General features: G+C 33.4%; 1 protein-coding gene across 5 annotated transcripts in view; it reads right to left on the bottom strand.

The window, feature by feature from the left end:
* PCLO (piccolo presynaptic cytomatrix protein) overlaps positions 1-12,131 on the bottom strand; it is a 354,626-nt gene that overhangs the window by 39,330 nt on the left and 303,165 nt on the right. For all 5 annotated transcript variants that reach the window (XM_045827052.1, XM_045827055.1, XM_045827056.1 and 2 more), the window contains 2 exons: positions 9,491-9,632; positions 3,544-3,617 (listed from right to left, as the gene is read on the bottom strand). In XM_045827052.1, coding sequence (XP_045683008.1) covers positions 3,544-3,617; positions 9,491-9,632 — 216 coding nt within the window. The remainder of the gene's footprint in view (positions 1-3,543; positions 3,618-9,490; positions 9,633-12,131) is intronic.

Raw genomic sequence — 12,131 nt, 5'->3', positions numbered from 1 at the left:
AACACCTTCCAGTAAGATACTGAATCAAATCTTATTCTTTGCCCCACCCCTCCACTGCCTCCTTAGTTAATAGTGTTGGTGAGGTGCTTTCACACACTCAGTTATTTGAAAACATTGCAAGTAGAGTTTAGCATATTTCTGTAATGGTAGAGGTTTATTTGTTTCTGGCCCATTGAAAATGGAAATTGAGTGATTAAATTCAAGCTTCCAAGATACTGAAGAAAATAAATGATCTATTAGGGTTGTTTTTAAATGAATGTAACCAAACAAATTAAGCCTCATACAAAGTTATGATTTTGATGTCTGATGCTAATTCTTGTGAACACCTGGTTTAGGAGAATAAATGAGTCAGATCAATTGCTATATATTATATGTATACTTGCTCATTAGCAACAAATAACACTATTAAATACCCCCAATAAAAATGTAGAAAAGAGACATATTGTCTTCCTTGAGGGCATTAGAGGTTTTTAACTAAATTAGGAAAATACAATTGGAAAGTCTAATTGATTTGATCTAAATCTTTAAGAGAAGTGGTCTCGTATAGCTCTCCCAACAAGTACATGATATTTTATCAGTTTTGACCAATTTCAGTTTCTTGGATAGGATCCAAATGGCTTTATCTAAAATCCACTTCTAATTTAATAATAGCTATAATTGAAAGGTTGTTAATCATGTGCCAAGTGTAAAGATTAATTTCACTTCACATTTTGCACTTACTTAAACTGTGTAAGTTAAACTTTTCATTAGTAGAGATAGTCCACAAGAGGATTATTATTTTCCACTATAACTTATATCAAAACCCTAGAACCTGACACTGAGCTCACATTCTGATCCACTGAACTAACCTCATACTGGGGTTAAGATTTGTGAGTCACTGCTATAGAGAAGATGAAGCATTGTTAGACAAAAATGACTAAGTGCAAAACATAGATTTTTTAAAAATCAGAGTACTGAGTAAGTAGACTTGCTCAAAAAGTAGAATAAGAACATGACTATTTAGCATTAAAATTTTTCATTTACATGTTCAGCACCAAATTTCAATCCTGTACAATATGATTTTCTATATTCTATACACTATAATTCCAAAATAAAAATAAAAATTTATGAAAGCACTGTATAAAGGTGGTTACTTCAAATCTATGATATACTTTTGATTTCAAGTATGTTATCCTAGAGCATATTTTGTAGATAAATTTCCCTTAGAATAGACCAAAGTATTCATAAAATAAATTGCTTAAATGAATATTGTAAAAGATCCAATGTAAAGAGGAACATTGGAATACCTACAATTTCAAGAAAACTGTACTAATCCACGAAGAGACTTTTATCCCCTCATACCCTGAAGAAGGATTAAAAGGAGGACAAATCCATTTGGGAAAATATATGATATCTAAAAACATATTGAACAACATTGTTTTGTTTGTTTTTATTTTCCCATGAATTAACTGTTTATATTGACTGACAACAAAAGGAAGTTTATGTATAAACTTTAAGATGAAAAGAAATGGGAAATTAAATAGCTTTGTCAAAAAACTTTGACAAGCAGCTCATGAATTGCTTCTCTGTACACTTGAATTCTAGAATCATATAAAATCAATGGCTATTACTTTTACATATATTATATTACTCAATACTAATTCATTCACTCATGCTTGAAGTTAACTCTTAGAGGCAAGGCTTTCTGCTAAGTGCTGAGAAACCATAGGTCTGGTCTGAGAGCTGTTCAGATTTATGGAGGAGATGGGTAGAGAGATAGGTAAATTTAAATCAAAGAACAATGATAACAAAATATGGAAATTATGGTATAAACATGCATTAATTTTGTGAGTGGTAGAAGCATGTAGGAAGAGGAGCAAAAATAGGGAAGAAGATGAATTAAGTTCAGGGCACAAGTAGTTGGATGTAACTATGGGATCTCCACGCAAAATATTGTGCTGCCTGTTAGCTTGTGTACCTTCAGATGCATTCTAGGTCTTTCTCCTGCCCTCTCCTCAGTGTAGCTGCTCCCTAGGCTGTTTCCTTGTCAGTTGACTTCCAGCGGGATTTGATCAGGTACTGGAGAGACTGGGGACTGGGAGGAAGGGAGACACTAGGATATTTCTCCCTATCTTGTCTGTCTCAAAATATATCTCTGGTGTTTGCTGTGTTGCTTCCCTGTTCCCCACTCCCAGATAGACAGATCTGTCCTGGTTGCAGTGATCCCGGCCTTCAGACTACAGAGACAGCAGCTTCTTTCTGCTACCTTACTATATACCCTGCTTCATTTTTAGTCTCTTCTATGAGTGATAATAATTGCCACATGTAAATTTACTTTAAATACTCAGAGTGGTTTCCATAGATTTTGGATGGTAGATTTGGGACTAATCAACAATAATTGATAAGTTCATGCAGAGAGGCTGGGTAAATGGACTGGTGGATTGTGGATGGAACCCTGAGGAATATGGCAATAGAGAGAGGAAACACACACAGTCTTTGAATAAATCCAAAAATTTTTTTTAGTATAACCAGAAAAAAATAGGATATCTACTTAGTTCCACGAGGCACCTTAGCCATCCCTTGGACCCAGCAGTTATCAGGTGAGGTTTCTGAAGACACAGAGATCAGGCCACCAGTTCGGTACCAGGACCAGATTTGAAACCCAAATTTGGGTTTCTTATTTCCCTGTCTAGGGTCCTTGTGATCCTGTGCCTTTAATCATTGCTTTTAAATAGCATGCAATTTGGCATAATTTTCCTGGGTTCACTTGCTCTTATCTTGTATGATGTTTATACTTCCATTTCTTTTTATGTAAAATAAGTACATGGTATTGTTTCTGTACATAGGTAGTTTTAAGAAATGCATGACATAATACATCAGAAGTACTTAGAATATTGTAAAATAATAAGTATAGTTAAAATTATTGAGGGGTTGGTGCAATTTATTCAGCATAACAGTACTACTGGATATTATCATATTATTATAAAAGATAAGCCAGTGGTTGTGTGCCTTGCAGATATTGGTTATGTGTTTACTAAAGTTAAGGGTGGTTTTTTTTTTTTGCATTTGTAAGAACCTTACCATTTGTTTAGTGGAGCCAAATTTAGTTTCAAATTAGGTTTTCACTTTAGAAGTTAGTTTAGTAATTATGTTTTGTAAAATAATTTTTAAACCATTAGTTTCATCTTAGCTCTGTAATATAGAGCTCAGAATTTCTATTGACTCAAATGACCTTTCATTATTTATTTTTATTAGCATGATATTTTAAACAACAAAGTTTTAAAATTTGAAGGAGATTTTTTTCCTGTGAGTCTTCATCCTGTCATCATTCTCTTTCTTCTTTCTCTTTTAAAGTTCTCACACCCAAACACTGGAATGTTAAATTACAGTGAGGATATTGTAAAATTATTAAATGAAGTTATAAAATCATTCTAATTTAAATGAATTATTTCATAGTGATTTTGCCATTAGTACTTAAAAATTAACCACCATAAAAAAAATCAAAACACTTCTAGGGTAGTGTATAGGTTCATCCAAAATCCAGCACCATGAACTTGAACTTACCTTCCGCGTCTGCCAGTCCCACTCCTACTCCTGGCTGTTTCACAGGCTCTTGCCCGTTCTGCCCCATCTTCCCTCTGTGTATAAAGAAAATCAAAGATTACACTATTTTTGGTTATGCTTTCCTAAATGCCAGCGAGGAGGCCAAAACTGCAAAAATAGAATGGCATTATATATTCAGATCTACAGTAAGTTACTCAAATTGCAAACATAAATGCAATAAATTGCTCTACATAATGTTAATTTTATTTTTTTACTCCTTCCTCACATACATAATGTTAATTTTAAAATGGGAACTCATTTATTATTCCTACACAGTCCAAACTAATACTTCAAAATTCAGTGTCTTATTTGTTGACTCATTTATTTAAGATCAGACTAGCACGAAATTTTCAATGCTTTAGAATTTGAGGGTGGTTATTTTCCACTTTAAACTCAAAAATGAGAAGGGTTTTTTATTCCTTTACTCTTAGTTATAATGAGTTGTACAGATCTGTTGGTGAAAAGGAAAATTCTGAGTTAATAGCATAAAATAATACCATAATAACACAAGTTTTTATTTCACTTACTGGCTTCCTTTCAAATTCTTCCTGTATTTTCAGCTGTGTGGAGCATACTGGCTTTTGAAGTCAGGCTGCTTGGTCTCTGCTTCAGCTTTGCTGTTTCATGCTACGTGACATCTAAGGCAAGTCTGCATAATTTGGTGAAGACTATTTCTTGTTTTGCCATGTTAGGACAGTACCATTAGCTACCTTCTGGTTATGAGAAAACTACGTGGAAAGTACTATAATAAAGTGCTTAACACTGTGCTTGAAACATCATAAAATTCAGTAAATATAAAGTATTAATGGTAGGCATGCATGTAATTGCCTTAGAATTCAGCCAGAGCCTGCTACTTACTTTTAGTTTCAGACTCAGACTTGTTGGAAAGCCAACTGGATAATTTATAGTACTTTGAGCACTGTGGGTTTGGAATATTGATAATGTAACAGCCAAAAGACTAGGCCATTTCTCTCTCTTTAGTCAGAAGAAAGCTACGTACATAAAAAATTTTGGAATTGCCTCTATGGACATATATAAGATGTTCTAAAAACTGAAATAAAAATGCAGTTAAAAGGTACTTGAACAAAAGAACATCTTGATAGTGTGCTTTCTAGACAATAATTCTAACATAGCAGGAGTTAGTAACAATTCTTACTTTCACAAAAATATTTGGTTTGCTGAACTCACTGAAAATGTAACCATACTTATTTCTTAAGAACCTAATTATACCATATTGCCCAAAGCAATCTACATATTTAATGCAGTCCCTATCAAAATACCAATGGCATTTTTCACAGAACTAAAACAAATAAGCCTAAAATTTATACTGAACCACAAACGACCCCAAGTAGCCAAAACAATATTGACAGAAGAAGAATAAAGTGAAAGGTATTATATTACCTGATCTCAAACAATATTGATGGTTGCCAGACTAGGAGTAAGTGGAAATTGGTGGATGAGTAGAAAAGATGAAGGGAGTAAGAAGTACAAATTTCCAGTTGTAAAGATATTCACAGGGGTGTAATGCACAGCATAGGGAACATAGTTAATGATAATGTAATATCTATGTCTGGTGTCAGGTGGGTCCTGGCTTCATCAGGGTGATCACTCCATAAGGTACATAAGTGTTTAATCACTACATTGTACACCTGAAACTAATGCAATATTGTATGTTAATTATGTTTCAAAATAAATTCAAAAATAATCTAATTATATTTTAGTTGAAAACTGCTCTAAAGATCGTTCTTCTAAAAGTGGTTCTGCACACAATGAAAGAGGAATGAATGTAATTCAGAAATTATTTTATCTTGAAAGCCATTACATTGCTCCATTTTGACAATTCTAATCTAAGGTTTAGACACAAGTTTTTATTATGATTATGTGAAACACAAAATGCATGCAAAACATTAGAAATTATATACACACATATACATTTATTTTGGTATATGGTGTAAAAAAGTGGTCGGTCCAATTTCTTTTTTTGCTTGTATCTGTCAAGTTTTGGCAATACCACAATAAAGAGACTGTATTTACCCTATTGTATATCCTTGTATTCTTTGTCATAGATTAATTGACCATACAAATGAAGATTTCTGGGTTCTCTATTCTATTACATTGATCTATGTGTTTGTTTCTATGCCAGTTCCACACCGTTTTGATTATTGTAGATATGTAGTAATTTTTTTATGGGGCAAAAGTAGGTTTACAGTTATTTATGTGGACAATACAACAATTATTAATAATAATACAAGAATAAACTGTGTTTTGCATACTCACAACTGCAAACCTACTTTTGTCCTATTTTGTATTCATATGCAGGCTATGCGTATACACATATGCATTTACATACACATATACACATATGTATTTATATATATATACATATGCATTTATATATATGCATATTTATTATTAATATGCATATATGCATATTTATTATAAATATATATATTTATATATATATACATATGCATACACATACAGAATATAGCCTATATATACAGATATTCATATGTATATGCATAAATATACATATGTATACATAGATACACTCTATATGAATATATACAAAAATTACTACAAATCTACCATAATAAAACACAACAGGGTAAATGCAGTCTCTTTAAAAAGTGGGGTTGGCAAAACTGGACAGATAGATGCAAAAAATGGAATTGGAACACTTTTTTCACACTATGTACCAAAATAAACCCCCAAAAGATTAAAGGTTTAAATGAAATTATAAAACTTATAGAAGAAAATGTGGTAAACTCTTTGACATCACTCTTAGCGATACCTTTCTAGGTATAGCTCCAAGAGCGAGGGAAACAAAAGAAAAAAATAAACAAATAGGACTACATTCAACTAAAAGGTTTTTGCACAGTGAAGTAAAACATGGACAAGACAAAAGACAATCTAATGGGAGAAAATATTTGCAAATGATACTTCTGATAAGTGGTTAATACAAAAAATGCGTAGGAACTCACACAACTTAACACCAAAATAAAAAACAATCCAATTAAAAGTGGGCAAGAGGACACAGAGATTGCCAACAGACATAAAACATTCTCAACATCACTAAGCATCAGGGAAATTTAAATTAAAACCAAAATGAGATGTCACATCATCCCTGTCATAATGGCTGTCATCGATAAATACACAAATACCAAGTGCTGGCACATATGGAGAAAAGGGAACCATCATACACTGTTGGTGGGATTGTAAATTACTGCATACTCTATGGAAAATAGGACTGAGGTCCCTCAAAAAAATAAAAATAGAGCTAACATACCATGTAGTAGTTTCACTTCTGGGTATTTAGTTGAAGAAAACAAAAGCACTAAATTGAAAAATACATAAGGGGAACCTCCCCCCTTACAAAAAGAGAATTATCTTGTGGAGGGTGGGACCTTTCTAGTACAGCCTTTCCCTGCTAGGTGATTGTTCTAGAAACTCATCTGTATGAGTGTACTAGCTGGAGTTTTTGTGAGAGGCTGTGTTTGGCTTCAGTGACTTTTTTTTTTAAGACTCAATGTGTTTGCCTATTTCATGCTGTGTGATTTACAAGTGCACCTGCCCACACCACATTGAGTGCTGAGCAGTTTTTGACCAAAAATGGCACAACGCCCATACCCCACCCTTCCCTCTTCATCCCATCTCCCTCCAAGCACCTTTTTGTTTTCCCCAATGACATGCAGTCATTGCTTCTAATGAAAACTGATTTTAACATTAGGTACTTAGCTAAAATGTATATTAAGTGCATTTCCATGTTTGTATAGAAATTTTGGCAGCATTATGAAGCTAAATGAAGTAAAAAATAGTACCCATGAGTTGTGTGAAGGATGCAATTTTTCTGAACTCTCAATAACTAATCTTCAGCTCAGAAGATTCTCACTATACAGTTTATAATTTATCTTCATTACTCAGTCACCAAATAGTTACTGAGCACTTATGTTTGCCCAAGCAACAACTGTGTTAGACACAAGGGGGTATATAAAAACACTACTAAATTCTGCCTTTCCATATGTGTCTTCTGTAATGCTTTACAAAAGGGAATTTTGGGTTGTGGTCATATGACAGAACAAGAGCATCCTAGGCAGTTTTGAAAGACTTTGATTTACAAGCAAAATAGGAAAATGGGGAAGAAATAAAAACTGGAATCTGGTATGTAATAAAAATGCATAATCGACTTCTATTTCAGATATTCAATATAAAGGAAATGATACAGTTTACTCTCCAAAAGTTGTAACTGTATCAGCAGTGCTTAATTAGTACCTTGAAAGGCAAGGATAAATGGCAAAGTTGTTACAGGATGTACGATGTGAAACCTCTTGAATTCATATGATATTTGCAATTTATAGAGAGGAATTTAATGAATTTGCTAAAATTCTCTTCAAATTGGATCACCAGGGGCCGAGGATGAAGTCAGACTTCTTTTAGAAATGACTTTCAATAAAAAATAAGTGATTAAATACAAATAACTTTATTGATCCATGGCTAAGTCTTAAAAAATAAAAGACAGACATGTGATCCAACAAATGTTCAATTTATGTAGGAAAAATGTAACTTGAAAATCACAAAATAAGCATATTTTCTATGTACAGATACATTTCCCCCATCATTCTGCTTTTTGTAGATTGAGCCATTATCTAATATGAGTACTATTCTGCAGATCAAAATGAAAGTTTATGTAAAAAACTCTTGACATTAAAACAATAAGAAACAGAAATTCCACTTCCAAGAAAGTTTCACTCAACTTTGAAGAAAATGAAACAGACCTTTTAACAGGCTTCCAGCCCAGGGGTCTGCAAGGTCTTTCCGTAAGGGACAGAGAGCCAACCCTGTGAGTGGTCTCCTTTGAAGGGTTTGCCTGTTGCAATCACTCACGATTGTCCCTGTTGTGTGAAGTGGCATTAGCAACACATAAAGGAATGGGTGTACCTGGCTTCAAATAAAACTTTATGAGCCTAAAATTTCAATTATATATGATTTACATGTGTCATGAAATGCTATTCTCTACTGTTTTTTTTCTTTTTACAACATGTAAAAATTCAAAAACTATTTTTAACTCACAGATTGTACAAAACCAGATGGCAGACTGGATTCACCCTGACCTAGATTCTGGATCTACGTGGACCAGCAGTGTTTTTGAAAACCCAGAAAATTACTACTGGGGAGGAGAAGGGAAGGTCTAAATGTTTCAATTTTTATATTGGAACAGACATAACCTAAATATTTATCTTGGATGTTGCTGAATTCTGCCACCAATATGACTAAACCTATTTTAGCATATTCTAAACAAGAAACTAGTTTTAATTTGATTTACAACACAATTTCTTTTGAGGCTTCACACATTATAAACAAACTTTATTCCAAGAATATCTACTCAGGGACCTATGTACTACATGATATTTGTTCTAGAGAATACGAAAACATTCAAAACCTTTGCTTTTACTTGTAGTGAGATTTATGGTATAAAAAGATGTGTGAGGAGCCCAGTGTGTTATCTACTTCAAATATGATATGAGTTCTTTAAATATGTTTAAATCTCTCCTGATTCACAGTAAATGAATCTATGTTTATTTCAAGTAACAATAATGTTTGTTTGGTCATTATGTGATTAAAGCACAACTCAGCCTGGCTAATCAGATTTTTTAAATCAGTTTTTCTATTAAATACAAATTGTACTAATTAAGTAATGCTGATAGTGACCAGCATTCATCCTTAGAATTAACTAAATTAATCCGGTCTTTCCTGAATAGTCTATTATTTATGTAAGCATGAACAGTGGAAGTGCTTCAGGGACAATGACTCAGAATTGGATAATTATCTAGTTATTTCCTGTTCAATGTTAAGAAGAGCTTACTCATGATGCTGTTAGCTTTGTAGTGAGAAAAAAAGAACCACTTACATCCTTGGAATAGGAAATAGATTAGTCTCCCCTGCAGTGCTGCTGCTTCCTTCACTGTCCACGCTATACCCACTGCCAAAGCTGCTGCCCGAGGAGCCGGTGGACACGGAGCTTTCTGCAGGCCGGTGATTGGTAGGCTTTGCTGCATGGTGTGGGAAGAGTCAACACCACAGTCAATCAGTGATGCTCCCAGTGATCTCCAAATGCAGAATTATGCATTTTCTTCATTTACACGTACAAAGAAACAGCTCTAGCAAGAACTCCACATTTCTTAACCTGCCTTTCATTTTGTTTTCCTTAAGGGATAACCTACAGTGGCAACGCTAGCATACAGGATTGCTTTATTGGTCATAAAGGAAAAAATAATCACTTTTAGGGATAAACCATTATATTTTTAGACTGAGTTAAACAGTATATAACTATTCTACTATTGTTATCTGTGGTTTAATTGTACAGTACTGCAATAATGATATGGCAAGCAAATATGAATTTTGGCTATTTCATGGAGAAAGGAATTTAGAGAGAGTTGGGTAGATAAAAACAGCAGGATAAGGAAAGATTGCTTAATTATTTCCATGTTTATAACTAATAATCTACTTTTCTGTTGAGAAGTGAAGATGCAAAATAGAACAAATGATTTCAAGAAGTGATTGAAAATTTTGTGCTAGTTTGTATGTAGCTCTACCGTCTTCAGCAGGTTACTCAATTTGAAGATATTTGTTTCCTTTACGCATTTCTTAGTTTGTGGCCAGAACCTATTTTTAAAATTTCATGAGTTTGATTTTTTTTGGATGTAAGAATCCATGTTTCCATAGAAACATAATACTTTTGTGCTGTAATTTATGCAGTAGGAGTATAGTACTAATATTATTAGTGGAGTTCTAGGTTAGAGGAGATTTGGGGGAACTTTTGATGTAAAAAGAAGAGAAGGTAAGTGTTTCCTCTCATTTTTGTAGAGAGAAGATTCTCCAGGCAAATATTAAAATTGTTATTTATTCTCTTCCATCTGGTCAGAGTTGGAGAGCATGAGCTTTGGTCTTACTGATGTGGTTTTGAATCCCAACTCATTTTGTAGGAAACCTAAGAAGTCTCAGTTTCCTTATTTGAACATAATGGGGTCAGCAATGCCTATCTCATAAGCTTGTGCCTACGAGGAGTGAGAGAAAGCAAGAGCCTAGTGACTTACTCTTCTTCACCGTGCCATACCCCCTAGCTCTCATCAATGGCTGTTCCCTACTGTCCTTGAGTGTACCTAGTCCCTGACAGTAAATTTGCCTGGGTTCTCTTCTAATTCTGGACTGTTCTGGGCTACTAAGCTAAGGGTCTCTCTTTCATGGATACATCTCTGATCAATCAAAAGTTCTGTAAGCAGTTGGGATAGATTCATACTACTGGATGAATAGTTGCTAATTTTTTAACAATCCTTGGATATGGACATAATTCTTAAGGAACTACATACAAGCACAATGACTTTGATGTGGTGGAATTTTAATGTAATCAATATAACCAAATGACATGAAAATACAGAGATGAGGGAAACCAGGTAGGGGCAGGAAATGTAGTTCTCAGGGAAATCAGGATTGAGTCTTGCAAAAGTTTTAGCTTTTTCCTTATTTCAGGACAACATATTCTCTGAAGCTGTCAGAAAATTTTATATCTCTTCCAATGATAGTAGAATCACTTTCTCAGAATAGGGGGGAAAATAGAAATATTTGTTAGTCAATTACCTATCAGGTGTCTGTAACTGGAAATAGCTATTTAGAAAAAGGCTTGAGTCCTGTCAAATAGCCAGTGATAAATGAATTACTAGTAACCCATAGGACTAGATTTGCAGGAAAAGAATGTTTGTTTAATATTTTTTCAATTTATTCAGAAGGAACCCAAATAGTGTAATAGATGTTAAACCTTAAAAAAATAAGTTAAAGGTGGAAAGATATTGACTGATATAAAATTATTAACATTTATAAAGTAAATGATTTAATTAACCACATAATAAGTCAGATTAGTCAACTGATTATAAACACAGGAAAGCTGTCACATATTTTGATTGTCATATAATCCAACCAACAAGATTGTTTATAATTTTAGTATAATACTGAATAAGAAAACTTTAATTTCATTGACTGGAAAATCGCAATATACTATTTTCAAAGACAAACCTTAATTAATAAACAGTATTTGTAAATCAATATATTTTTACTAAATTAAAACAATTTTCACTCCAAAAACAATCTTATAATGTATCAAAATAGCTACATTATAGAAAGGATGCCTTATTTACATTTAAAAATATTAAATCTTTCTTTTTGGAACTTTGATTTCACCTGATATAATTTCTAGTTCTATTCCCCTTCTGGGAAATCTGAGATGTGTACAGAATGCAAAACAATGTAAGAAAAAAGGAGGAAGATTAGAAACACAGGGTCTGGCCAAAGTGAGGCTTGCATGAATGTGGTCAGTATGGTATGTGAATGTCTTGCACGAGATGGACAGCAATTTGAATATTTTGCCTAAAATGTCATATGGTGAGCTTGAGTGTGATATTGTTATATTACAGAATTACATGTTTATGATTTTGTAATAAAAGATTTTGCAATTAAAAATCTTATTGGGGCATTATTTGGGCTGGACCCTGTATATG

This window comes from Phyllostomus hastatus, unplaced genomic scaffold, assembly GCF_019186645.2.
Source record: "Phyllostomus hastatus isolate PE091 unplaced genomic scaffold, TTU_PhHast_1.1 phas_scaffold_78, whole genome shotgun sequence".
Taxonomy (NCBI): Eukaryota; Metazoa; Chordata; class Mammalia; order Chiroptera; family Phyllostomidae; genus Phyllostomus; species Phyllostomus hastatus.
This window is presented reverse-complemented; position numbering and strand designations above follow the sequence as displayed.